This window comes from Lepisma saccharinum, chromosome 3 (genome assembly GCF_977018435.1).
Source record: "Lepisma saccharinum chromosome 3, izLepSacc3.1, whole genome shotgun sequence".
NCBI lineage: Eukaryota > Metazoa > Arthropoda > Insecta > Zygentoma > Lepismatidae > Lepisma > Lepisma saccharinum.
This window is the reverse complement of record NC_139231.1, coordinates 137,812,605-137,840,571: the sequence shown is the minus strand read 5'-3', so window position 1 is coordinate 137,840,571 and position 27,967 is coordinate 137,812,605. Positions and strand designations below refer to the sequence as shown.

General features: G+C 37.2%; 1 protein-coding gene across 1 annotated transcript in view; it reads left to right on the top strand.

Moving 5' to 3' along the window:
* The window catches only part of Sclp (leucine rich repeat containing protein 20 sclp), a 55,387-nt gene extending 32,651 nt beyond the window's left edge, over positions 1-22,736 (top strand). Inside the window, exons 2-4 of the mRNA XM_083119492.1 lie at positions 14,145-14,288; positions 18,300-18,467; positions 20,368-22,736. Coding sequence (XP_082975618.1) covers positions 14,145-14,288; positions 18,300-18,467; positions 20,368-20,537 — 482 coding nt within the window. The 3' untranslated portion in view covers positions 20,538-22,736. The remainder of the gene's footprint in view (positions 1-14,144; positions 14,289-18,299; positions 18,468-20,367) is intronic.
* Positions 22,737-27,967: the final 5,231 nt, after the last annotated feature.

The following is a 27,967-nucleotide window of genomic DNA, read 5'->3' as shown; positions in this document are numbered from 1 at the left end:
TCTTTGTGAATTGCATATCAATTACAATTCTATTTACATAACAAACGAATCTGTTTGCGTGCGTAATTTGATGTGTATGCCTAAAAAATTCACATTTTGACACTCAAAAAGTTTTGTTTTAAGTAAATTTTATTTTCAGATAGGCTGAACCTGAATCAGAGACCCCTTCATTGCAAGCAAGCTCGCAGGAATTTTTCCAAAGGGGGATAACCTTCTGTTTTTATAAGTATGATCATTGATGTGTTTACGTGCAGAAAGAAACATTTCAAAGGAGAGAGGAAATAAAGATCCGAAAGAAGTGGCAGAAAAGAGAAATGAAAAGGTAGAAACAGAAGAGAACAAAATGAAAGAAGGGACAGAGAGAGAAGGAGAAGAAAGAAAAGCGCGAAAGAGAAATGGATTAGAGGAAGCAAGCAATAGACAGAGAGAGAGACAGAAGCAAATGAGAGGAAACGAAATAAAAATATAGAAAAGAGATGATCAAGGGGAGAGGAAGTAAGCACGAACAAGGGATATTGAGAAGAGGGGAAGGAAAACTAGAAAGAGAATACGGGAAAAGAAAAAGAAAATATGTAAAAGGAGGTAAAGAAAAATAAGTACGCAATTTTATTATATCCCAGAGGGAGAAGCAACTAGGAAGGTAAAATGTTAAACGCTATTTATTTAAATTGAATTTGTTGATAATTTTCGGCAGTTGGTATCCCTGCGTTCGTGGCGCAACAAATCGAGTTCTGCTGGCAATCGCTTGCCAGTTCGCGTTCCCCGCGAGTGCAGTGCTTCGTGTCCATTTACTCCGTCTTCCGAATGTTGTTTGTTTCTAGGCTTCGGTGGTTGTGATGGCCAGCGCAGTTACCCGCGTGGTCCACCGTTGTGAGGAAGCGCAGGAATCCCAGCTTTTGGGTGAGTGTCGTCTCGTTTCGTTCTGTAGCAACCACGGGAATAGCCGGCTGCAAGGCGAGGAGATAATATCGACCGAGATGAGTCAGACAAATTTCATGGTTGCCAACTTCGTTGGTATAAATTATTTCTTGCAATGTTAAAAGTTATCGCCAAATAGGAAATTGGTTTGTCGTTATTTTGGCTGTAAATTCTGCTTGTAAACAAGGCGTGCGCGCGTGTGTGTGTGTATCCAGTGGCGGAGATAAGGTGGAGACGGTCTCCGAAAAAAATATTTTGCTACAATATATAATATGATCATTTGAGAAATGCTACTACCGTATATACTGTATGTTCCGCATTGACGTTTGCATTTTGGAAAAACATTGCAACTAAACTTCGAAATATAAGATGAAGTTAACTTTTTATGTGAATGTAAGTGCTAATGAAGGTTAATTTTCTTATGAGTTGTTTATAGGTGTCTTTTCTAATAATAGGGTCTTTCATACGTTCTACTATATACGTTATAAGTTGTGCTTAAAATTTTCGTGGATATGTGATAAGGAAGCATTAAAAAAGATGATCAACTCTTGATTATCTTGATTTTGTAATTTTCTGTACATTGTTAACTCTAACCGGAAGAAAGCCATTTGTTGATAACACTCGCGTATTATACTATTATAATATTATATTACTGAGTGCATGTTTTCAAGGTGTCCCGCCGGAATGTATGGAAATCGCGCCCATACAAAAATCTGTGTAAATCGCGACCAGTTTAAGTATTCATCCCTAGCGGTGTCGTGTCGTTTGCGCTGAGGCTTCTTATCGGTTCATTTCCGACGTGACATATGTCAAGACCTTCCTGGGCTGGTTTTCCCACAATCCAGAGTGTCATCACCGCCGCGCGCACGTGAGTTTATGGGCACATTGTGCATAGTGCATAAAGTGGACTTAAAACATAAAATCAAACGTATGTTTATGACGTTGCACACTTGTGTTTACACTGAAATGTTAAATCTATCCACAGAGTCAAATATGACTTTTCTTTACTTATTTCAAAAGACGTTACGCAGGATTACTTGTATCAATTTTATTCCACAACAGAAAATACATAAATCAGTATCAGCCTATTAACTATTAATCATTTATCGTTAATCGTAAAAAAACATTGTAAATACAGTATTGTTAAAATATTGAAAGCATTCTACAAGTACTACGCAAATGTACACTTTGGAAGCAACATAAATGTGCCAGTCTGTTACACTTAATCATTATACGCTACATAAAATCGTCAAAAACTTTATAAATACAGTGTAATTTTTTGCAAACATTATATAAGTAATAGCTACGTATATATATACACTTGCACCAATACAAACGTTATTTGAATTCTTGCAGGCATGCAAATGCTCGAAGGCATTCCACGCGTTGTTTCTATCATTTCCATATTCTCAGCCATCTTGTCGTCTCTCTCAAATCTCAGTTTTACATAAGTACTAATTTCCCAATGTATATCCCTCATATATACTTTCATCTTACATTCGTTTACCAATCACCTTCCTTTTCAATGGAAGATAAACTCAGAAGGAGCTGGGCAACGTCATAAACACACGTGCGCGCGGCGGTAATGACATTCCCAATTGTGGGAAAACTCATTCCTAGCGACTACCTGGTCACAATGAGTCACGGCCCACCATGAGTCACGTTCCAATGCATTGGGATTTCCCCCTCACTTTATCCTTTACAGCTTTCTATTCTTACTTTCTAGTGTTCAGTTCAGTTCGTCGCCTTGTGTGTTTATGTTATTATATGTTCGATATGGAAGCGACAACGACCAGCCACGGTAAGCCATGTGCCGTCTATGAAGGATACTCGTATATCGTAAAGAGAACCAAAGAAGACGGGACTGTGATTTGGCGTTGTTCAAAACAGAGATCAACCTAACCTAACCTAACTTACGCAGAGGACGGCGACATCAGAACTTGTTTGAAAGCAATATCCTACATCCAAAAACTTGAGTAAATGGAGTAAAACTTGAGTTCATGGCCCTAAAGTTAGAAGTATAGAAATAAAAATGTACATAATGTAAATAGTAACTTATAAAAAAAATCCAATATTGACGATGCTTGTAAGTTAATTTTTAACACACCAAAATGACAAAAATTTACTTTTGCTATTTAGCCAGTCCAAAGTCTGGATAAAGTGTGATGGGAGTCAGTTTTATTTGAAAAATATGATTCATTGACAGGTAGGGACCGTACTGGGCGCGTTTTACAGGACACCGTCCCGCCGAACTACGTAGCGGAGTGGTTAGCACTCCGCGATATACGACGCCAGGGGTCTAATCCCGACCTGGGCATTTGCCAAACGTGGCAGAAAAGCGAAGTAAAAGAACCAAATCAAATGAAATTACAGTGTCCTGGTTTCCATTCCCTGTGGGGAAATAACTCAATCGTTTGGATCTGGCTTGGAACTAAAGATCCATCGACTTGAAAATGTATTCAATGCGCATGGACGTCCGGAAAGGGGGGGGGGGGCAAGCGGGCCGCGCCCCCGTGGAAAATGAATGTCCACCTGAAAATTATATTTCACACATAATTTCAGACTGAAATAGTGTTTTTTGAGGGGGCATCACTATTAAGGGAAAAAAATATGCCTCCTTTGCCCCCCCCTGGAGAAAAATTACCTTGCTTTCCCCTACCTGGAAAAAATCCTGCGGACGTCCATGTCAATGAGTACGTTTTACTTTTGTTGTTTTCAGCGTTTAAAAAGGTTAATACAATCGAAGCAGGTACAAAGGCTGGCTAGTAAGCGTAGCCTAAGGATTGGAATCATAGTTTTAGTTCGCTACATTTTTCTGCTTTAAATCACTAAATGGTTAAGAGGTGTAAGGAGTGTCTTTCACATAGTACACAAAGGACTGCATTTTTAGTAACGAGGCTCTGGCGTCTTGATCCTCTGCGAGACTTGCGTTGTTCTCTCCATCTGTGCTTGGTATTGTCCTTTCATCAATCACCATTCATCCTCATCGTCGCGATTAGCCAAATAACCAAATCAATCCATCTAAATGGTTAAATAGTGCATGGCTGTGGACGATTCCATCTTTAGTATTTTCTGCTTGAGCAAACCTAAAGGGTTTTTCGTCACTTCTTTTTGTATTCGTTTTACCGTTTGCAATCGCTGTTCTTTGTCCTGCTCTTTCAAAATCTAGACAACTCCGATGTCGCCTTGACCGTCCAGGTTCCGTGTTCCGGTTGGCTAAGGAGCCGCGACACGTGAGAACAAGGCCATGCGCTGAGAAGGAAGATGCTTTATCGAAATCTGGTACGGAAACAAAGTTCCGAATTAGCGGTTTCGGACTGTAATCTCATTGTGGTTTTATGGAAGCGTATCGCATGGGAATGGATGTGACCTGCCGGCACTTCCAGATTCCTTGCGGTTCTTGAGCACGGACCAAAATATTTATGGTGTGCTGGAGTTGATAAAGTGAGTATGCATGTGGTAAAGGCGCCGTATGGTGCTGTGGCTATCACTCAAGGACTCAACAGCCCAAACCTCTGTATCTAGAAACCTGAAAGTTATGACGTAAGCACCCCGAAGAAGGTATTTTCAGACATCCACCTCTTAAGAAGAGGGAGCGTGTTATTTTTGTTTTTTGATACGTTCTCTTCCTAAACCCTTAACATAGAAACATGAAAACACTTTGTTATAAACAAAAGTCCTCAATAAATAATCCGTGTATATTATACATATTAGTATGGTTGTGTTTTGCATAGATCTACAAAAAATGGACTAATGAACACGCGTAACACATAGCTATAATGCAATGAGGGCAAAATACAACTAGTTTTGATTTCGTTCACTTTACTTCGCTTTTCTGACACTTTTGGCAGTTTCAGCTTCGATCCCGGTGGAAGCACTTAGTGGTTCGGATCATACTTCTAACTGTAGGCCCAGTCCTTATTGGCCACTCCGTGCATTAAGTGGACTTAGAGACAATCTTTCTAATCCTGGGACAGGTGATTTGGACCAGGAATTTTTCTAGTCATTTCCCTGTTTCTGCGCGACTTCGAGGTTTACCCAGCCCTGAGGGCAATCTATAAAGGCGTGGTGCTGATCACATCATCCCAACTATGGTCGAGATCAACAACATGTGGAGCTCTATACCTCCACATCACCCCCATTTGCCTTCATGGTAGGTATGTGTGCACACGCACAGGGGTTCGTACCTTATAAGTAGAGCCCGGAAGTTTGGCAAAATGCCTCTTTTTATCTACTGCATATATTGATAATTTTTTCCGGATATACGTTTTTTATGTTGTTTCGAATGTTTTAGAATCCTTTACATTTTGCCTATTTGGGACCCCACTGCCTATTTTTAATTATAATGCCTTTTTTTGCCTTTTTCAATGAAATTTGACCATTTTTTTTAAAAAAATATGTTGGCATTTATTTTTCTTCCGTTTATTATGTGAATAATTTTCGCCTTATTTAAGTAATATTGAACTCACGCATGTTTCTACATTGCTGAAGGAGAAAAGTGTGAGAAAAAAGTATTTCATGCTGAGTTCGGATATTGCCTTTCGGTTAACATTTCCTTGTGCATGATTGACTGCTGAAGTGGACAGGTTGATTTCGAACACAAAGAAGATATTTCTGAAATCTCCCTCTCGAACCCGAACATTTCAGGAAGTTGCGCCTGAGCTTAGTTTACCTCCGCAACCAGTCTTGACGAGATGGGGAACCTGGATATCAGCAGCTATATATTATGCTAACAACCTTGAAAAAATCAGTGAGGTGATAGATGCTCTTCCAGAAAATGAAGCGGCTTGAATTCGTGAAGTGAAAAACTCCTGTGCTATTCAGAACTGAAGAATGAACTGTCGTTTATTTTTGCACATTATGGTGCATTGCCAGAGACAATTACAAAGCTAGGAAAAAAGAGGCGAGAGACTTGTAGCATCCATGAAAATCTTCGAGGAATCTATGCAGCAGATGATGGAAGTGCCAGGAGAAAAGGGGTCAGCTGTTGCGGAAAAGTGCAAACGGGTAGTGAGTGCAAATAAGGACTTGAAACAAATGAAAACAATTTGTGATATTCTAAAAGGTGAAAATGCTGTTACCAAAATGAGTCCAGCTACATTAGCTTGTTTTCTGTATGCTCCAATAACTTCTGTCGAAGTAGAAAGATCATTTTCTATTATGAGAAATATTCTCTCTGACAGACGACTATCAATGAATGGTGAGAACTTTAAAAAACACCTTGTAGTTATGTGCAATCAAGACGGAGAAAATTGAAATGCTCTTCCCAATGTAGATTTTAACATTTTACCAGAAATTATAGATAAAAGTAAGCGACTTCCAAATGTGCCTTTTTTTTCGGTTTACTTTGCCCTTTTTTTCATTTTTAGTGCCTATTTTTCACATTATAAATGCCTTTTTGCCTGCCTATTTTAACGAAAATAAATGCCTGAACTTCCGGGCTCTACTTATAAGGTATACCTTACAGATAGCGACCTTTCGAAAGTTTGCTACTTCGGTGCAAAACCGTAAGCGGGTTCCTTTACTGTATCTAAAATTTACAAAAATTTTCATTATAGTATACATTGTATATTCCCGACCTTCGCGGTGGTTAGCACAGCACGCTAAGACGCAAGGGGTCCTGGGTTCGAATCCCGGCCTGGGCATGGGTGTTGTTTGTGAGTATCCCCATCACTCATCCTCATAGCCAGATGCTCTACCAACTGAGGTACCGCGGCTTTTGCAAATATTTGATACTGTTGAGTAAAATGATAGTTAAATGAATCAAGGCCAATCTAAACGCCACAGAGGCTACAGCACGCCTCTTCATATCAAACCTTCAATCTCGACTTGGTGTTGTAAAAACCCGATCGCGACCATTGTTAAACTGTTTCGCTCGCATGTCGATCGGAGCGAAGATTCGTCGCCTCTTCCTTGACGGAAGGGAAGAACGCGCAGGTGGCACTGAAAATGAAATTAAAGTCGTATAATGAATAGTGAAAGTGGAAAATAGTGCGGAGGAGAAAGTTTTTATTTCACAGTCAAGTAAATAATGGGATTATGTGAAGGAGAAACCTACAATAGCAGCCGAAGTGGAGGAAGGAATAAGGAAGCGCTTCCTACAACATGCAAAGTTAAACTGCGCCATTTTGATGGGCTTCTTTTGTTTGAAGCGTGTTCGATTGTTGCTTTGTTGTTATTGTATACTGCTTTCTACCCTTATCAAACCCCTTTTCACGCGAGAACATGTGCTGTAATCCATGTGTGTCCTATTTTAAGTGTATTATTGTTCTGCTGATGCGAATTTTTTACATGTGACAGTTGAATGTAGAATCGTCGTATGCCTTTCCACTTATCAAAAATGTTCAATAAGATGTAGTACGTGATTCAAGTGATAAATAGAACTATGGTGTCCCCTTGTTGGGTTAGCGCTCCTAACCATGGTGTCACCTGTGGCCGCCTTATTGACTTGGCCCCCTCCCTCCTACTTTGCACAAAAAAAAACTAACTTTTCCCTGTAGTATCCAACAGTTCATATTCTTTCACTTAAAAATATTCTAACGAAATTTCACCGACCAGCACGACACCATTAATTTTTTTTTCGCACTGAAGCATGTATGAAAACCTGTATCTCTGATCCATTATGTAACTTGAACTCTTTAACTGGGCGTCAGCCTGTTGAGTTCATTAATGTAAATAAATAAATATATATTTGCCGCCTTCCGTGGCGGAGTGGTTAGCACAGCGCACTGCGACGCCAGGGTACCCTGGTTCGAATCCCTGCCATCGTATGGGTCTTCATTGTTTGTGTGTGTGTGTTCCTTCCATCAATTTCATCACATCATCCTACTATCCTTATCGTAGCGATTTGTCAAAAGTAGCAGAAAAGCGACACTAAATAACAAAAATCAATTAAAATCAAATAAATTTAATGTATTTAACAAACAACGAAAGACTACAAAGAAATAGTGATTAAAATAATTTCTACAAACATGTACGTATTTCAAGCAAAGTATAAATCATTACTCATGTTTGTGGAAACTAGAGCAGAAAGAGTTTGTGATGTAACAATTGCCTCAGGCTGAATCTCGCACACACAAATAAAGAATTTGAATTTGAACTCCCCACAAAACGAATGGATAAAAAAATCATTCTTTTCATTTTGAAGTAGAATAGATTTTCAAATAATTAAAAATAAAGGTTCGTCCTCCCGGGGAAAGTGTTCTTTGCCCCCCCACCCCACCCCCGTGGGAAAAAGTCTATGAACAGGTATGGCATGTTCGATTCGTGACGTAAACATTTTATTCTGTTCCCATCCAAGTATGAATTAGTTTCTATGCCACATATTCCGTCACTCGCAACTTTTTAAGTTTATCTGACACATAATGTGGCAGAAATATAGAACGTTGATTAGAAAGACAACTTTTTTATGTAAAATTACTGCAGATATGTATAATCATTTGAAATATTGAAGTAAGTTAATATAAAAGTTCTATTAATGTAATTTGTAGATGTTTAAGGGTTCTTATGCGACTAAATACGCTGGAATAAAATGTGTACATAAAAATCTAGGCTCTAAGTATTAGCTATTGTTTTTGTTATAGATAGAGTTTGTGAAACAAGACATTAATTATATAATTTATTAGATAATTAATTATATTAGTTTGCCAGGATTGGTTCATTTTCTGAAACAATGCATTAATTATAAGCAGTGTTAAAGAGATCATGTTATTTATCTCGTGACTTCTGCAGTAACAAATGAATTGTCCACTTAGAAGTTTCACTAACGATGCAGAAAAGAGCTAGAAGAAGAATTGTTGTTGGTGTCAATGAGGAGAGATTTTTTCTCAAACGAGCGTCGTGTAAAATCGTGTATCAGTTCGACGAAACAAAGGAAAGAATGTTGTTCGCATCTTCATTCATTTCTGTTCGGTGAAAAGTCTCGTCGCGTGTTTTGCATGTACGCCATAGTTGCGTGATGATAACGTAACGTCTCTCTCTCGTCCCCTTTCACTCGAGAAGGTAGGAAGCTGCCTTTCACTTCGCTCACCCAGAATTCGTCTCCCTCCCCCCACCCGTTTTTTTCCTTCCTGGTATTTATTGACCGGAAGTTGGCCCACTTCACACCACGTTACGTCAGAGTAGAAAACGATTTGAAATTTGTTTAAACGTTTCTTCGCAGAATCTGCTAACATGCGAGGAAGCAGCACCTCTAATGAGCATTGTAATAAATATGTTAATTCTCAGAATGTCCTTGCGTTGAAAGCTAAATTGCGACGAAGCAAAGCGTTAACCTGTGTGAGATAGAGCGGTTGTGTTATCGATACTGAAGATTACCTTTTAATAGAGTGGCTTAGGTTAGTATCTTCGCGTGTTTTAACCTCGTTAGTGTTTATGTATGAAACTTCTGCTATAGTATAATGGTCAGTGGCTGTTGCACACCGCTTGAGTCGGCATGGTCAAGACAAGTTGCGATCTGCAGATCTGCGTTTAACGATTTCAGCTGACAGCTTTGTGTAGAGCATACTGTATTTTCTTGTATGTCACTTTTCTTGTCCTTGTTTTTAAATCCACTTTTATGCACAGAGCCTAATCGGGACTGGACCTACGGTTTGAAGTGGAATCCGAACCACAATGGACCTCCACGGTAACAAGTTTTATGTTTCTATTTGGTTATTTTTGTCTATTTTTAACTGTTCGGTTAATCGCAACGAACTGATGGAATTGATGATGAGACAAACACAATGTTACGCACATGATTCGAACCTGGGACTTCTGGCTCTGTAGTTATCTAGTTATGTAGGCTAGACGCATACATGAGAGAAGACAAGATGGTTGTACACATTTCTTTGCGACTATTTACACGGCTAAGTTAAGGCTATAATACCCTTTCCTTTTGCCGACCTCCGTGGCAGAGTGGTTAGCATAGCGCGCTACGACGCCATGGATCCGGGGTTCGAATCCCCGTCTGGGCATAGGTATTATATGTAAGAGTCGCTTCATCAATTTCATCATATTATTATCACTCATCATGTTCGGGATTAGTCAAAAGTGACAGAAGAGCGAAGTAAAATAAAACAAATCAGTTAATAAATAATGCAATGCCCTTTCTTCCGCTTAAACATTAACTAAAAGGGTGTCCCAATAAGAGCGACGGATTTAATATGCTTAAGAAAATACAGTATATTTACAAAATGACATTTTTTTTACATCATTACAACGGGTAAATGTTCCGATTTAAGAATGAAAGATGACAGCCGGCATATGTACCCCGACTAGATTGAGAGCGCGGTGTTTTAATGTCTGCTGTCGAAGCTGTTTCCTCAAATTTTTTGATCAACTTGCCAAATGTAATGTCTCACTATAGGCGCACTTTCACGTCCAAGGATTGATTGCACGAAGCTTCCTAACACTCTCTGCATAACACTCGCCATTCTTGTAATGATTTTTCTCTATTAAAACTCGTTATTCCTTTGTTTAACGCTCCATGTCAACTAAGCTGCAACAATCACTGATAAATGAACTTGTAAGAACAGTGTTACCAACCCAACCACAAGACATGTTGCGAAAATCAAAGTAGGCATTCTTAAATCGGAACATTTACCCGTTGTAATGATGTAAAAAAAATGTCATTTTGTAAATATATAGTATTTTCTTAAGCATATTAAATCCGTCGCTCTTATTGGGACACCCTTGTGTATATAAATATAAATACGGCCTCTCGATGGCGTGATAACGGCATCGCCTTGTAATCAAGAAGCATTCCATCGTTACATGTGTGACATTTGACATACAAAATATTAACTTCTAGACATGCGATTGGATTAAAACATCCATAATTAAGTGATCTCATAGAATTATGAAGTACTTTGTGGTGTGTGCTGACAAATGAAGAAACTTGAGTATAATAGCTTAGCCTACAAATGCGTTACGTGCGAGACGCTTTAAAAATGTAGCAACATTCGACTTCATTTGTCTGTGACGCAAAAAAGCTACAGATGCTAATAATTTTTGTTGGTGAAATATGCAAACTATATGCATTCCCAAATATATAAACATTAATGCAATTAATAACAATAATAATTTTCAGATTAATTCTTTTTGTTATTTACATGGAGTAGGGTCACTTTTCGTGGAATTCCCCTCAAGGGGTCCCGGGTTCGATGCCCGATGGACGCATGGTGGTTCGAACCCCACTTTAAAGTGTCCGTGCTGTTTCGATTAGTCTAAGTGTACATAAAGTGAACTTTCAAACTCGAGAAGATTGCACTTTTTTTAAAAAAAAAGTTTTAATTGATTGATTCATTGATTTGGTGTTTTAAGTCCACTTTATGCACAGTAATAAGGCTAATTGGGACTGGACCTACAGTTTAAAATGGGATCCGAACCTCTATGTGCCTCCATCGGGTATCGAAGTATCTCGCAAGTCATGTAGTTTTGTTTAGATTAACTTTGTTCCTACAGTGGATGCAAAATAGGCTGCCTAGAGGATTATCCATTGATTCCTTCCTCGTATGAATGATATTGATTTAATGATCCCATCGTTCCATGTATAACATATAAAGCTCAAACAACAAATACTGTAATAAATGCAGATATTCTTATAGCCATTACGGTAGATTGAAAAATTCAGCATTTCCAAGCTCCACCCACCAAAAGTAGTCTAGGAAACCGGCTGAAAAGCGCCATTCCCAATAAGGTAGAAATATCCATAACAGGTAACATCGGTGAGTCAGAGGCTTACGTGTAGCCTTGTTATCATGATTTCCCGTATCAATGAATCGTTTCCTGAACCAAACATGACACGTCCATTTGAATTTCGCATTTAAAAGGTTACTTGAAAGAAATGCACGCGATTTTACGCAAAGTTTGCCCATATTGGGCAGATTTGGATAAAGAATTGGATTTTTGTGTTCAACTTATCACATTTGACATGGTAACGGAGTGCGCAAACCTCTACTGGGATCGTAGCGTGGGCTCTTCGGACTTTTAGACTAACGGAGGCACATATTAGTTGCCAGAAAGCATTAATTCCTAAGCTAGACGCTTGTAATAATAATAATAATAATAATATCCATGGCGAGTGTTTAGCACATCGCGCTACGACGCCAGGGTTCGAATCCTGACTTCATGGCTGTTCTTTGTGAGTATCCCTTCATCAGCTTCATCATATCATCACTAGGAAGATGATATTTAGGTGCTAAAACTGAAAAATATAAATTTCTCATGTTCTAAAAACAGAGCGAAAAATATTTTCATTCAAAATTACTGACTGACCCACACATTCGCGTTGTTGTACTTAAATCAGTAACCGGTGTGTTGAGAGTTCCGAATAATAGTAATTTACTGATTTACCACCTATTTCGTCTATTTTTATGAATTAACTCCAAAATACGTAAATAGGAATTGTAGCCAACATCGACTTCAGCTACCAGGGGTCCCGGGTTCGAATCCTGGCCTGGGCATGGATGTTTGTGAGTGTCCATTCCTCAATTTCATCACATCATCACTCATCCCCATCTTCGCAAATTAGCCAAAAGTGGCACAAGAAGCGAAGTGAAATAAAGTAAATCAATCATTCCGACTTAACCTGGCTGGTAAACCGAGAGCACTTGTTCGAATCCAAAATACATATTTACACGAAGAATTTGAAAACTTTTTTTTGTGTATGGAATATCTAAAATATGTACATTTTATGTTATTTCCCTAGAAATATGTGCTTTATGAGCTAAAGGTAAAATTTTGCATTTTTGTGTGAAATAAGATTTCCCAGATTTCATTGCAGCCGTGTGGTTGACATTCCGACCGAGTGTGGCAAACTTCCGAAAAAAGAAAAAAAAAAAAAGGTTTTACCTAAAACTCCGCTCCATAATCCTCACCCATCATCACCGTCGCGATTAGCCAAAACTGGAGAAAGCAAATTAAAATAAACCAAATTAATCCAATCTTTAATATAACCATATTAATAGTTGAGATACTGTTGAAAAGTCTGCATATTCATTGAATGGTTTCCCTACCCATGAGATTGCTTGCCTTTCCAATACAACCTGGGGCGAGGAAGAAGTGTTACAGAGGTTCCAACTGAATGGCGCTCCAGTAGTTCTCACGTAATGGAAAGCTACACGCAGGCACACCGTCGTGACGTCATTAGCCGCGCGCGTTTCCTTACAATCGTTCTGTAGCGGAAAACATGCCTAATTTTTAAAAGTTCGGGTGAAAGGAGAGATGCTCACTTTTTCGTTATCGATGCTGCAAGCAATTAATCTTGTTTGTTCTTTCATAATAATGAAATGAGTTTCATGGCGTTAAATCCGAAAAGCTATAGTGCACCGCGAAATGTTCCAATATTTTCACTGAAATGATATGATTGTTCCAAATATGTGCGTATTTAGTACTTTTTACACATAAAATGTTTCTGAATGTGAAATATTTTTAACTTAAGGCAAGCAACCTAACCACACTAGCTGAGCGTTGCAAGTGAGGCTTACATTCTGACTTGGACGCCTCGGAAAAATCTTGAAATACTAAGCCCTTGAAACATTAAAACACTCTGTAATCCAAGCTTATAGTGGCACATGTTAGAGTGCTAATAAGTTAAGTAACTAGCGTACCTAATATTATTTTGAACATGCCTTCTGCACTGAAATGAAGTAAGTTGCATGAAATATTAAAGTATAAATAATGAACACAAGTTCTTATAATCGTTTAAATTTAGAGTAGAAATGTCAGATTAGAACTTGCTTTGTAAACAGAGAAAGGTGTGGCAAGAACATCAAATTTCAATTGTGGAAATTTCAGTGCAAGGCCTGTCTTGTTACGACTTCATGATCCTTGCCAGCGTACGATTCGAACCTGCGATAATCAGCGATGCAGACGACATGACGTCATATGTCAATTCATGAGCTGTACTTTTAACTGAACCCTACCTATCGTGATTGAAGCACCAAGCAAATTGCCAGATTGTTCATTGTCAGCGGTGCACAAATCCTTCCTGCCTCAATTTCATGCTGCTTGCGTACATCCCCCCTCCCCCCCTTTATCCTTTAAGCTGATGCGTTTGTAAAGACCACGGATTTCAAGGTCGTATCTTTAGCAGGAGGTTGTTTAATTGAATGCATTTTGAGTGCTAGAAATATACCTTCTCAATCTTTCTATTTATCTGACCATTTGCATTAATTGTAAAAGAAATGTTGTTAAACTGATGATTCAACTTTTTTACTTAACGTAATTTTGTTATTTCTTTTCAGATCTGTCAGAATGTCAGCTGATGCAAGTTCCTGATGCAGTCTACCATTTGATGCGCCACACAGAACTCAAGGGATGCAATTTGTCTTCCAATGTCATCACAAAAATTCCACCAAAGTTCGCTGTAAAATTCTCCCTCATCGCAGGTAAATTTGCTCAATTTCACACCAGATGACTCTGATATCAAGGTTTTCGCTACAGTCCACTCCCAAGTTGTGCTTGCTGTCGTTGTAGGTTGCATAAATGTTTGAATTTTGTCTATCCTTCTTACTCATTTTGGAGCGTGCGGTGACCATTTATATAGCCGAAACACTGAACATATAATTTTTAAATAAACATTAGTACACCAAGGGGCAGGCTTTCCTTGATAAAAACACCGTACACCACTGCTTTGTGGCATTTTAGTCTTTCACGGGCTCCGCAAAAATGCCTCTCGACACTTTCTAAGTATCCTGGGAGTTATGCAAAATTCGAATTGCATGCCGAAGCAGTGCTTCGGTAGCTTACCTTGTATGCACGCCACACAACAGTGGCGGCTATTATGGGGGGTTGTGGGACACTTGCCCGCCACTTTTTCCCGCTTTTGTCCCCGCACGAAGCCTTGTCTATTAAGAGAAAGTAAACTGATTGATTTGCTTTATTTTACTTCCATTTTTGTGCCACTTTTGGCTAATTTGCGAAGATGGGATGAGTGGTGATATGATGAAATTGATGAATGGACACTCACAAACATCCGATTCGAATCCGGGACCTCTGGCGTCGTAGCGCGATGTGCTAACCCCTCCACCATGGGGGCCCGCAGAAAGAAAACTGTTCTTGTCTCCTCTCCCCGCCCCCCTGTTCTTGTCACCCAATCGCCGCTAGTATTCACCAATAATAAAATAACTCCACATAATCATAAAGAACGCACTTATCAGTGTGTGCTCGCAGTGTCCAGTATTTTTCCATGTATGTTTTTTATAAATTATAATAATAATAATAATCCGTAGCTCGACAGCCCTGGAAAGGCTTTCGTCTATCTCCCGACTGCCAGTCTCCCTCCCACAATCCTACCTAGAGGTGTGGAGTTCTTAAACCGGTAATGGCGTAACGTGGAGTCAGCACGTCGAACCCTCAGCCGTTATAGGAGATTTTTATGACCGGGTTACGCTACTCACTCGTAGCTCCCCAATTTCCTCACGATGGCGGGTTGCCACCGGTCCTATACACAGGCAGAGAACCCAGGCGGACTCGAACCCATGCCGTCCCGCAGTCGGAACCCAAAGCACGCGCCTTAGACCGCACGGCCACGGAGGAGGACATATTTTACTCTTATATTTTATTTATAAACCGGATTATTATTATTATTTTAAAAAAAGCATCCAATGCATAGTATTTTTGTGTGTTGAAGTTGTTGTGGTAATATATAACATTTAGCTTTTGTAATTATGTTAATGAATACTGATGTGAAGACATCGACATTTAAGAATTTATATTATGCTTATCTTATAGAAATAGTGGTGAAATTTGGTGTTTAGAAAGCTTCAAATCTGACTTCTAGACTAATACTTTATCAAAATGCAATAATGGATGTTAAAATGGTAGAAAAAGCAGTGGAACGAGAAAATAATAGTGTGAGGAAAAAAATATTTGTTATCAAGATCGTAATATTTCCTTTAGTCTTAATCTACTACTACAAATAACAACAATAATAATGTGCATTATGTGCCCCCAAAACAGCGAATTTCACAGCACTCCCGTCCGAAAACAAAAAGTTTAATGTGTACACTGGAGCTATGTATCATTCTCTTGATTCTAATTAATTATTCCTGTCGTTATGTTTAATTTAACACAAATACAACATAATTGTGCTTATGTAATTAATTCATTCCTTAATTTTGAATACCATAATATAGGCCTATATTTATTGAAATGCAAAGCCCGTCATAAGCTTATTTAGGGCTTGAATTGGAAAATGTTAGCTGGTGACAATGAGGCAACTGGGAAGATGCTTACAAAGATTTTACTAGCTGGGAGGATAGAATCCCCCGCATCCTCCTCACTTCGAACACTGAGCTTATTGTTTCAAATAGTGCACCTCCTCCATTAACGAATATTCCCCATACGTGACTCGTAGATTCTGCAATTAATCTTTTCAGCGTTTTCCCATTACTCAACATTACTGTTCAGTATTGAACATCATCTTTTTGAAATCTTCATCATAAGCCTTATGTTCAGTTGGAATATGCAATTGGAAAATGCAGTGTAATGAAGCCCATATCAGTGAATACGTATTGGACGCCTGCATTACTAGACAACATGCAACAGATCGCGACGAAGACTGCGTTTTCGTTGCAAAAACAAACCATGTGGCCTCAGGTTGTTGCTCTGTTCATGGCAAAGTCCCCTCGGAAGTCATTATCTGCAGTATTTTACAGGTTGTTTGTGGCCAGAAGCCAAACAACGACCTTTCGCGGTCTAAAATAGAGTCAGAATCCCAAACTACGCAGAAATGAAAGGGTCAGACCGAATTGGTGAAAAATAAACATGGCGTCTTTTGCCACTAGCAGTTGCCAAATCATGGTTCAAAATATTCACCAGAAAATAATCAATCCGTAGGCAAAAATAGCTGCTAATTATGTCCGCGTTTGAAAAGATGGTACATGCTTGAGAAAGAACGTGCACAAAAGTCCCTACGTTTCCTAAAAATTAACGCAGCTTTGGCTAATTCTCAAAGGAGCAATTTTGAAATGTCGAAGCTGACACTTTAGGGTATAAACTTTTGAGGTTGGCAACACTACCGCCAGCTGATTTTCATGTGATCTGTGGAAAGAATTTTGGCAGGGGTACAGTGCGTGGTTTACGTGGAACGTTCTTGCAAACAGCGCAGTTTTCCTGCACTGCGTAGCTGCATAAAAGACTGATCAAGTTTTCTCTCCTGGCAATGGACCCTTGCCAGATCGGAAGAACCTAAAATAGCCTCCAAATCATGGGAAAGTACGTTCACGCCAACACAGCTTGAGTGGTACCATCTGCCAGCTGGATTTTTTCGAATTCGTTTATACATTGCAGACAGTGTGGCGTCACTGCAACTAAATAAGAAGGAAAATGTTAGTATGTTTAACATTATATTCTCTAAAAATTATTGCAATAGTCTAGATATGACATAGACTTGAAATAACTATATATTTTTTTATAAGAAAATATTTACTTACAAATAATCAGTCAAAAACTACAAATGTAATGCCTCAGTACTGGTATTAGCATTGTTTTCATAAGAGCTCTTTACTTTTTGGTACAACAATCAAATATGCCTATGTTGTCGTTTTGTATTAATTCTGTGTTAATATCAGGGTGCAAAATCGTTGATATTTTATGGGGGAGGTTTTATTTTGTAACACAGACACACACACATGCATATTGATAGAGATAGATATTATTCTTATTATAGTGTTGTTTGAATCCAAAGCTAATTGCTTGTCTGTGTTACTATTTGCAGTCTCTCCCCAGTGAGGGATTTTTTAATTTTTAGGATGAGTTCGTTGATGGGGTCCCCAAGATTTTGCACCCTAATCAGTATATAAGGCTAACAAGATTGAACTCGTAAAGATTGACAAAGAAGTTACGTGGTTTATTTGTCCATTAAATTAGAACTGAGGACATTGATTACTTTGTATTATTTTGAATTGAAATAATATGCATTAATATGTCGCAAGCACTTATATTTTGCGCTTTGCACAATTTCCAGTTCAATTATCGTTCCATTTTAAACCATTTGATGAAGAATTGGTGCTTAGACTGCAACCCAAATGCAGTAAAATGAGTTAACGTGAACATTTTGAACACTGTACACAGCTGGAATATCCTACTTGTACAGGGTCAACGAAATTAGTATTAAGGTGTGTTTTATACAGCACATGTTGTGTTGATACACTTGTAGGTTTAATTGTATCTTCTGCAAATATGCTGTATAAAGAAACAAACTGCCGGAGTACTAAGTGAGGTGAGTGTACAAGAACATGATTCATTTCATCCAAGCAAGCACTAACTACATGGTATATTTTGAGTTCTAGTTCTACAATCTTCTTTAATTTTTGTCAGGGTGAAAATTCCCACAAATTGAACCTCTTAGTAGAAATTGAATCCCAGAATAACAATGCTTTTCTTTTCCTTTACAGAGTTGAACCTGTCACACAACAGGATGAGCAAATTGCCTGATGAGTTGGCAGACCTAGCCGAGCTGCAACGACTGGACATTTCACACAATGCCTTTATTACCTTGCCATGGGTTATCTCTAAAATCCCAAAGCTCACCCACGTAAACGCACAGAAAAATCACATTGTTGGTAAGTAGTCCACAAATAGAGTGATAGTTTACTAATAGAGAATAGTTGAAAAAGTCACTCAGTCCTCTCTTTGATAGTTAACAAGGGCACCGAATTGTTAGTTGCTAAACATCAAAGAGCGTGTACGCTCTTTGCTAAACATATAAACATATGAAAATGGGAAATCTTTATTCCTTGTGCTAAAACATCCAAATATGTACTAAACATTGAAAAATGCTTGTATATGTGTACTCACTTTTACATAGACTAGTTACCTCAGATTTTTTACTTCTTTTTACTAGTGTCTTCGTAAACTTTGTGAATTCCTTAAGTGATTTCTTCAGTTTATATAGTCGCATGTCCACTGAAAATAAAGTCTATGTGCCTGGGCCCGTAGTCAGAATAATCCTCTATTAGGCTTGTGTTGTGTCGTCCATCTCATCTGCCATGTCACTATTCGTCCACATTGTCACAATTAGCCAAAACGTTACAGAAAGCGACTTAAAATAGCATAATTCAGTCAATCAAAGCCTGTACAGATCTGCGCAATAAACAGTTATAAAGGCTTATAAAACTTTACACTTTATTGTCTTACTAAGTGCTCCATGTGAAACACCGCAGTAAAATTTTATTTCCAATATTGACTCATCATAGGTTTGGACAAATAATAGCCCAAGACTAAGCAGATTGTACACTTGAATATTGTTCCTCGACCCTTCTTCTTAGAAATATTCAACACGTTCATGATATGTGACTTCGAATTCCTGTCAGGGAGATCTTTCCGTTTTTATTTTTTGTTATTTTAAAAAATGTATTGTACTTTGACAGGCAGCGAGATAAAACTTAAGGAGACATTGCCATATTGCATCAATGAGGAGAGTCATGGAAACCCTCCAGCAGATGTCTCTGCTGAAACATCTTGTCTTCTTAAGTATTTTATTGCCATTAATTATCAAGAAATTGTACATTCCTACAATTTCATACATTGATTTATGTTTCAAACTACACTGTTTCTTCTGAAGAAATACAAATATTTTGTGTAATGATGGACTATGCTTGTTGAAGATACAAGTTCGTTAATCACGTTTGACCAACAATCACAGTGTGTCATATTTTTAACCCGAAAGACACATATTTAAGTAAAATCTAATTATTAATTTACTTGTAAGTCTGAAGAACAAGCTTGATAATAATAATGTTTTATTTGAGTGGCATGAACAACCTACTTGCCAGATATTGTAGCTAAATGCACATTGAAAATTAATAACATCATGTACGATAATAATAATAAAAATAATAATAGCATTACAGTAAGCACACATTTAATCTTAGGATATACTTTGAATAACGTTGCACTGTATTAGTAGACAGGGTTGGATGTGATTGGGGTATTTGATCAGAGTACTGCATCCCCCCTTTCTGGTTGCTAATTCTTGGTAAATATGATTATTCAAGAGTAGTTTATGGAAATAACGTAAAACCTTTAAAGGAGTTTTAGATAAAATTGTTCATTGAATTGAATTGACTTTATTTCTGGGCGAGGTTCAGATATTGCTGGTCCATCTAACCCCAAAAAGTACAGATTAAAATTAAAATAAAATCCAAAATTACAAAGAAATTAAACAAGAAAGTGCAGTGAAATACAATAGGAATAAAATCATGGACAAAAGAACAAATTGAGCAGTGAATTAGAATATAATAGTAATTAAATTGAAGAAAGTTGAAAGTGATATGAAAATTATTTCTGGCAACTCATAGTATTTTTCATTATTCATATGTTGACTTACCTTGCTTCTGATCGTTGATCAGTGATTCACGGATCCCCAGTGCTTTATTGTAAAGTTGCAATGTAGATATCTCAAGAAAATGTGCAAAGTTGATATTGGTTCACAATAATGATATGCTGTTGTATGTGTTACAGATGTGGAAGTGGAGCGGTTGTCAGATTCCCCAGCCCTCGAGGAGGTGAACCTCGAAGAAAACCCTTTGAGTAGACGCAGTCACGAGGCTCTGTCGGGAATGACAAGGATAACCATTCGGCTGAGCGAAGCACCAGAACCAGAGGAGTGGGAAGATCTCTCCGTGGTGTGAATCTGCACCACGGTGTGCACAAAGGAGAGTCAGGGGCTGGACCCCGCAGCCAACTACTGCGAGCAGCTCGGGGATTCGATCCCCACATTTTGCTCAAACAATTGTTGCCTTGCCATCAATGCATTGCATAACAACTTTGTAAACATATCACACACTATTGTCTTACAAACAAGAAAGTGTACATGTGTATATTTATTTTTTATAAAAATTTAAATTTAATTGGGCAAAATCGTTGGAGCTACTTGCATTTATAATGACTTTGTTTTCAGAAAAGTTAACTCCAAATTCTGTTAGTGAATTGCCTGGAAGTTCAAAACATTAACTAATTGGATTATTTTAGTATGATTATGATATGAACGAACCCTATATAAAGTATCAAACATTTTGTAGACATTATTGTGTGATATACCTTAATGATGAATACAAATAAATACAAGGATTGTTGATGGCTGCTTCTCATTGTACTTAACTTAGCATAATAATATTATGTTACCATTGTTGATCAAATATTGGCTCAGGGCAATGAAAGATTCTCCTTTAACTGTGCTAAAATACAGGATGGTTATCTTCAGCAGAAATTTCCAGTATTTTTCCATATATTTGCATAGCATATTGTTTTTATTTTTTTACAATATAAACATAATGCTTGGATTAAAGCACATAGTGTCGTATTGTGCCTTTGACTCCTTCCGCTCTGTCAGGAAGATGTGAAATTAAGCGTTATTATGTGAATAAGTATTTTGTAAAGAGTATTACTTAAGTTCAAATTTTTAAAGAAATTGCTACTGAGATAAAAGAAAAGTGTTAATTGTTTGCATTAAGTAATTTAAGAGTGTTTATACAGAAATCGTGCTTTTCTTAAAAATTGTTGGTTGTGATAACATTTTGGGTTGGTCCCCCTATTTTATTTCACAAGCATTTCTGCATCTCATGACTGTGGATTGAACCAGTTAAGAAATACTCATTGTGCTGAATATAGTGGTTCGTTAAAGTTGATTGAGGATGTTCTGTACATAGAAAAGTGTTCTTTTGATTTTTTAAATGTTCATAATGATGAATTTTTTAGTTATTTTAGTAACATTAATATGTAATTTTTCTATGAAGTTAGTTTATAACCCAGTGTGAATAACTAATACCATATATAACTTCTCCAGCTTGTGTGCAAAGGAGGAGAAATTGGTATTTTTTTACTGATAACCACAAAAGTGTAAGATTTTTTAGTTTTAAAAGATCTGCACTTACTTTTATTATCTCGTCTAGTCAGTCGAGAGGCATACCTCAAAGAGTTTGAAAAAGAGTGGTGTTTGTTATATTGACTATTTCTGACTATTGATTTCATCAAAATGGCAGGGAAAGATCAAAAAAGTATTTCAATAAATTTTCAAATATTGCATGTTTTTACAATTTTGAAGTTGACTGAAGTGCTAAGTTGTTTTGTTTATCTTACTGTGTATCCATGACTAAAGGTGCTAAATTATTCATGCATCGATCCTACGCTAATTACAATAATTACAAATTACCTCCACAAGTTTTAATTTTGTTCGGGAGTTCCATAGTACTGTCGTATTGCCTTTCTAAAAATGTATTAACTTGTAAATAGAGAATGTTTCTGCTATTTTGACCAAACGTACAACCAGTGCACAATTTAAAAATAAACTCATTCAATGTCACAAAGCATCATACTGAAAAAGATGGATTACTATTTTACAAGTATTTCCTTATCTAACAGAAAATCTTACTAGACAAATATGTGCTATTCTATTGCATGTATATATGTATATTACACAGCACAAATTGTAATAATGCAATTATATTTTGCAAGAGAGATATTACGAAAACATATTTTTGTAAACAGTAAATGAAAATTGAAGTTCTGCTTGAAAGTAGTATTTCAATTAAGTTCTTTTTCATATTTTATTAACCTGTATGTAAAGTTACCACAATTAAAGTTTTAAAATGTGATAAAGAGTTGTTGCAGTATTTTTTGCTGTAAGATCTTGATTGTGATTAAAAGTGTTGTAATAATATTGTACAGATTGACAATGAATTGTGCTTATTTGTAATGATGTTTATTCACATTTTACAATCAAAGAAACTTTGTTGTGTACAGTTTTCAAATTCTTTGAGTTTAAACCACGTGTATACTATTTTTCACTTTGTTTATACCACTTCAAAATAAAAGATATATCTATTTGGTTTTTATTTTGAATTTCTTTACATACCTATGTAATTATACATACATATACATACATATATCCACGCACACACATATGTATGTATATACATGAGCGTATTTAAGGAGGGGTTCAACGGCTCCAACCGCCCCACCCTTTTGGTTTAGTAAAATTACCAGATTACCTGTTCTATCCACTTGTTCATAAAATATTTCTTCGGGCATTTTATTTTCCTAAATTTGAGACGTATAGGACGAGATATGGATAGGAAGGAAATTACATAATTCCACACACCAGATCGGACTGCAGACCAAATGTCTGCAATTTCATGAAAGTTTCGGAATTTCTGCGATAAGAAACTACATTGGGACTGTCAAATCAGTTATCATTTTTTTCCCTCGAATCTTCTTAAAGAAATTTTGTTTTTAAAAAAGCAGTGCAAAAAAACCAGGGGAAAACCGTAACATTCTCAAGTTGTTTGAGGGCCTCCCCGATGGCGCAGTGGTAGTGTCCTCGCCTTGTAATCTAGGGGTCCCGCATAGGCGTGCGCAGACACTCTGATTAGGGGGGGCAAAAGCTTTGATGAAATTTCAGTAGGGAAAGAAAAACCTCATTTTATCACTGTTTTAGTTTCATTGCATGTATCTGTGTGTGTGTGTGTATGTGTATGTATGTATATATATATATATATATATATATATATATATATATATATATATGCAGAATAACAAATAAATAAATTGTGAAATGTGCCGCGCTCCTTTTCCTCCAAACAATTGTGTTCATACATTTAAGACAAAATGGTTTACCAAGACGAATCTGAAGAGCTTAACAGTTATAACATCTCTCCTGGTAATTTTTAAGGCATTACAGAAAACAAAAAAAAATGCGAGCGAAGCGAGCAAGAAAACTTTTAGATCAAAATTTTTGCAAACTGAAAAGAACATTGATTTTTAATATGACACAAAAAAATTCATGGGGCACCATAGCATTCTCTTCTAGATTTTTTTTCATTTAGGTCGTTCGGCGCCCAGGGCCAACTCCCAACACCCCCTAGCTACAGATCTGAAGTTGATATAACTGTAAGAAAAGCAGGAAAATTTTACTGAATGTATTTTTATTTGTATAAAATATGATATCGAAGGTCAATTACTCCTCTGTGTCCCCCTGCAGGTGCTCTTGGCCATCTGGAAGAAATAAAGCAAGAAAGACGCGAAAACTAATTTCATCTTGAGAATGCTGAACTAATCGGCTTGAAAATACTTAATCGCTTAATAACGGCGATAAGATTCATCTCCACTAAATTTCTAGGTGAAAGCACAATAATGTAGGAGGGACATGGAGGTCTGAAAAGGGGGTCAAGGATGTCAACCTAAAAGTATATATTTCACACGTATAATTTGGTTTTATTAATTCGATAATTTCAAATTCAAGTGGTGTTTTTGAGGAGGCAACACTATTATCGGGGTAATATGCTCCATGGAAAAATACCCTGCTTGTCCCTGCGTGAAGAAAAAATTCGAACGTCCATGATTAGGGTGTGCAATTGCCCACCATACGCACGCCTATGGCGGTCCCGGTGGAGGCACATAGTGGTTCGGATCCCACTTTGAACTGTAGGTCAAGTCCCGATTAGCCTTTCTGTGCATAAAGTGAACTTGAAACAACAATTCAATCAAAAATCAAGTTGTTTGACACAAAATGAACAGAAAAATATCAATACTAAGTAGCGCGACTACAAACACACAACTTTGTCGGATCCAGCACCCCCCGCTCCCCAACAAACTTCCTGTCAGCAGTGTCCTGGATTTTCTCTTATGAAATAAAGCAACCCTAATCATACCAAAAGTTGAACCCTACCCCCTTACGTGAACTATATATTTTGCTGAAATATAATTATTACGAATTATATGAGGGTTGTTCAAAATGTCATTTTTCAGCAGAATGTTCTTTTCAATTAAGTATATCTCGGAAACCAATTAAGATACAGAAGAGTTCTTGAAATCGTTGTAAAGAGGAAAGAAGGTTGCATATTATGAGATGATCAAATGTTGAAACTTTGTAAAATTTGAACACTGTTTAAATGTTCAAATTTCAAGTTTGAACAGCTCAAAACACCTCCAAATCGATTTTTATCATTTTTGGATATTTTTAACTACCATCCTTCCTATTCATACTGAGAAAGTATCATCGAGGTGTTTTTTTTTAATGTAAGGGAGAAAAATGAGATTGAAATTTGTCCTGCATCAGCAATGAACTGAGCTGCAGCGTCCCAATGATGAGACTTTTCATTTGTGTCGTGCTAAAGGATATATATACTTACTGTTCAGGGAGAGATGATATTCCACTTGATAATTGGCTTCATTTTGTGCTGTTGTTGCTAATTTATACGTTACTGTTTCCATATTTTTAGCCGCGTTCGTGAGGACGAGATGTGGGCGTGTTGTGAAAACTTCTGTGTTAGCCAAAAAAAATGAAGGGGGGTGGGGGAAACGACGAATGTCGGGAATGTTTTAGAAAATATTCATTACTTATAATATTTTATGAGAATAACTGTGAGTTAGAACCAATAGCAGCGATTAGGGGACCTTGGGGCAATTACCCCCAACTTTTTGCCACTTTTTTGCCTCCCACTATGTCCTCTTAATGCAAAGTTTTGTCTAATAAGAAAATTAACTTCCCCTTCCCCCCCCCCAACCCTCAAGGTTCGGGACCCAATCGCCGCTACTAGTTAGCAGTCTTAAAAATGTTCCCGAATCAAACGATAATATTATATTTATTGCAATATTGGGTAGTGTTTGTTAAACGTTTTAGTTTAAATTTTGTATGAACTGAATACTTAAAATACTATTTTTATATTTATAAAGTTACTGGACAAATGCAATTTGTAATAAATTCAATTCTACCAAATTTTATTGCTGGAGACCGCATTTCGAGATGTTGGAATGAGCTCTAATTTACATGACTGAAAATGTAAGATAATAACCATTAGCATAACTTTCAACTCGCAGTTATTCTCACAAAATGCTTTAAAAATGAGTTTTGCACAAAATAATCCTTTATGTTTTTTAAAAATAGATGTATTGATTTAATGTGAAAGTTTACACTATTTGGAGCATTTCTGAGAAAACCATACGTTGATAGGTGTCACCGCTCCCGAGATATATCAAACCAAAAGTATCCAATATGGCTGACTCTTTTCAACATGGGAGGCATCAGCACGCACATAGCGATTGACTCCTCGACTGAAAATACCTTAAATGGCATAATAATTATACTACCAAGTCTCTAGTTTTTATCAGAAAGTGTAACAATTTGTCAATCATTAGGGACTTAGCCGCTGGACAGTGGTCAAGATGATGGGTACGATCCTCTATTTGGAGACACATCTTATGGCGATTCTTTGATTAAATACATTAAAACTTGTATCAGTTTAACGCTTATAAATTAGGCTATAATTTTTATTCCAAATAATTTTCTGTCGCATAATTTATTCGAAAGTTACAATGGAGAAACTTCTGAAAGTACAGGAAGACTTGTCTTTTTTTAAAAGATGATTTCTTACATAACGTGAAAACCATGCACTTACATTATGAACAACGAAACATTACCTTTACTTCAGTCCATGTAATGAGGATAAAAAGTTTAATAGAAAATAACTTTTAGATATAGGTCAGTAACTAAGAGTCTGTGAATCTGATGCTTGAGGGGAAGCACAGGGGAGAAGGACGTGAACTTTTGAGATTTTTTTCTTCTAGTAGAGGTCTAACAACTGACCAAAATCCATCTTTTACGGAATTATTCCCAACATTCGTCGCTTTTCCCCCTTCATTTTTTTGGCTAACAAAAGTTTTCACAACATGCCCACATCCCCACGAACGCGGCTAAAAATATGGAAACAGTAACGTATGAATTAGCAATAACAGCACAAAATGAAGCCATTTATCAAGTGGAATATCATCTCTCCCTGAACAGTAAGTAAATATATCCTTTAGTGCGACACAAAAGAAAAGTCTCATCATTGGGACGCTGCAGCTCAGTTCATTGCTGATGCAGGACAAATTTCAATCTCATTTTTCTCCCTTATATCAAAAACACCTCGATAAAACATTCTCAGTATGAATAGGAAGGATGGAAGTTAAAAATATCCAAAAATGATAAAAATCGATTGGGAGATGTTTTCAGCTGTTCAAACTTGAAATTTGAACATTTAAACAGTGTTCAAATTTTACAAAGTTTCAACATTTGATCATTTCAAAATATGCAACCGTCTTTCCTCTTTACAACGAGCTCAAGAACTCTTCTGTATCTTCATTCGTTCTCGAGATATACTTAATTGAAAAGAGATTTTTGCTCAAAAATGACATTTTGAACAACCCTCATATAATTCGTAATAATCATATTTCAGCAAAATCCCTTCACAGGTATCGATTTTGGAGAAAAACAAAGCTGTGTACCAAATATCATCAAAATCGGTGACTATGAGGGCCAACTCCTGTCTGATTTGACATGGCATGACCCAGATGAATTAATGCTCAAAAATACATTTTGTATGCTATTTAGCCAGGTCCAATACCCGGTGGAGGCACATAGTGGTTTGTCCCAATTTAAACTGTAGGTCCAGTTACGATTAGCGGACTTAAAAGCAAAGTCGTAGGTGTATGGTGTTTAGGGGTAAGAAACGCGAATGCCCCGTTCCCTCTGCCTCTCTAGTATAAATTTTCTCTAGTAAGATTGTTTTTGTTTTCCGCCAAGGCGTAATGTGGGCTTGGAAACCGTTGTTATATCGAGTTTGAAACGAGCGTGCATTACAGAAAACGAAAAGGTAGGGCTAAGCACTACCTTCAGCGAGAAATGAGTTCATTACGTAATAACTAGACCTCGGATATTTAGATTCTAAAAAGTGTGCTTTTAGGTTCCTAAAATAGGTTCTAAAAATCCTAAAGAAGGTCCTAAAATCCTAAAATAGGTCCTAAAAATCTTAAGTTAGGCTTGAAAAATCTTGAAGTAGGTTCAAAACAACTTAAAATAGTTTAAAATTCTTGAAAAATGTTGATTAGGTATAGTCACCGGCAGTGAAAATGGGACACATATATGTTGCATCTTTCAAGATGCGAAAGAGAGAGTGGTGTGCGGAAAGCAACGGGAAACTACCGCATATATATTTTCCCTAGAAAAACTGCAATCATGATGAGTCATTCCAAGGCAAAATATTCCGGACGTAAACTAGCCCCCCATTCGGATGTCCGGGAGGGG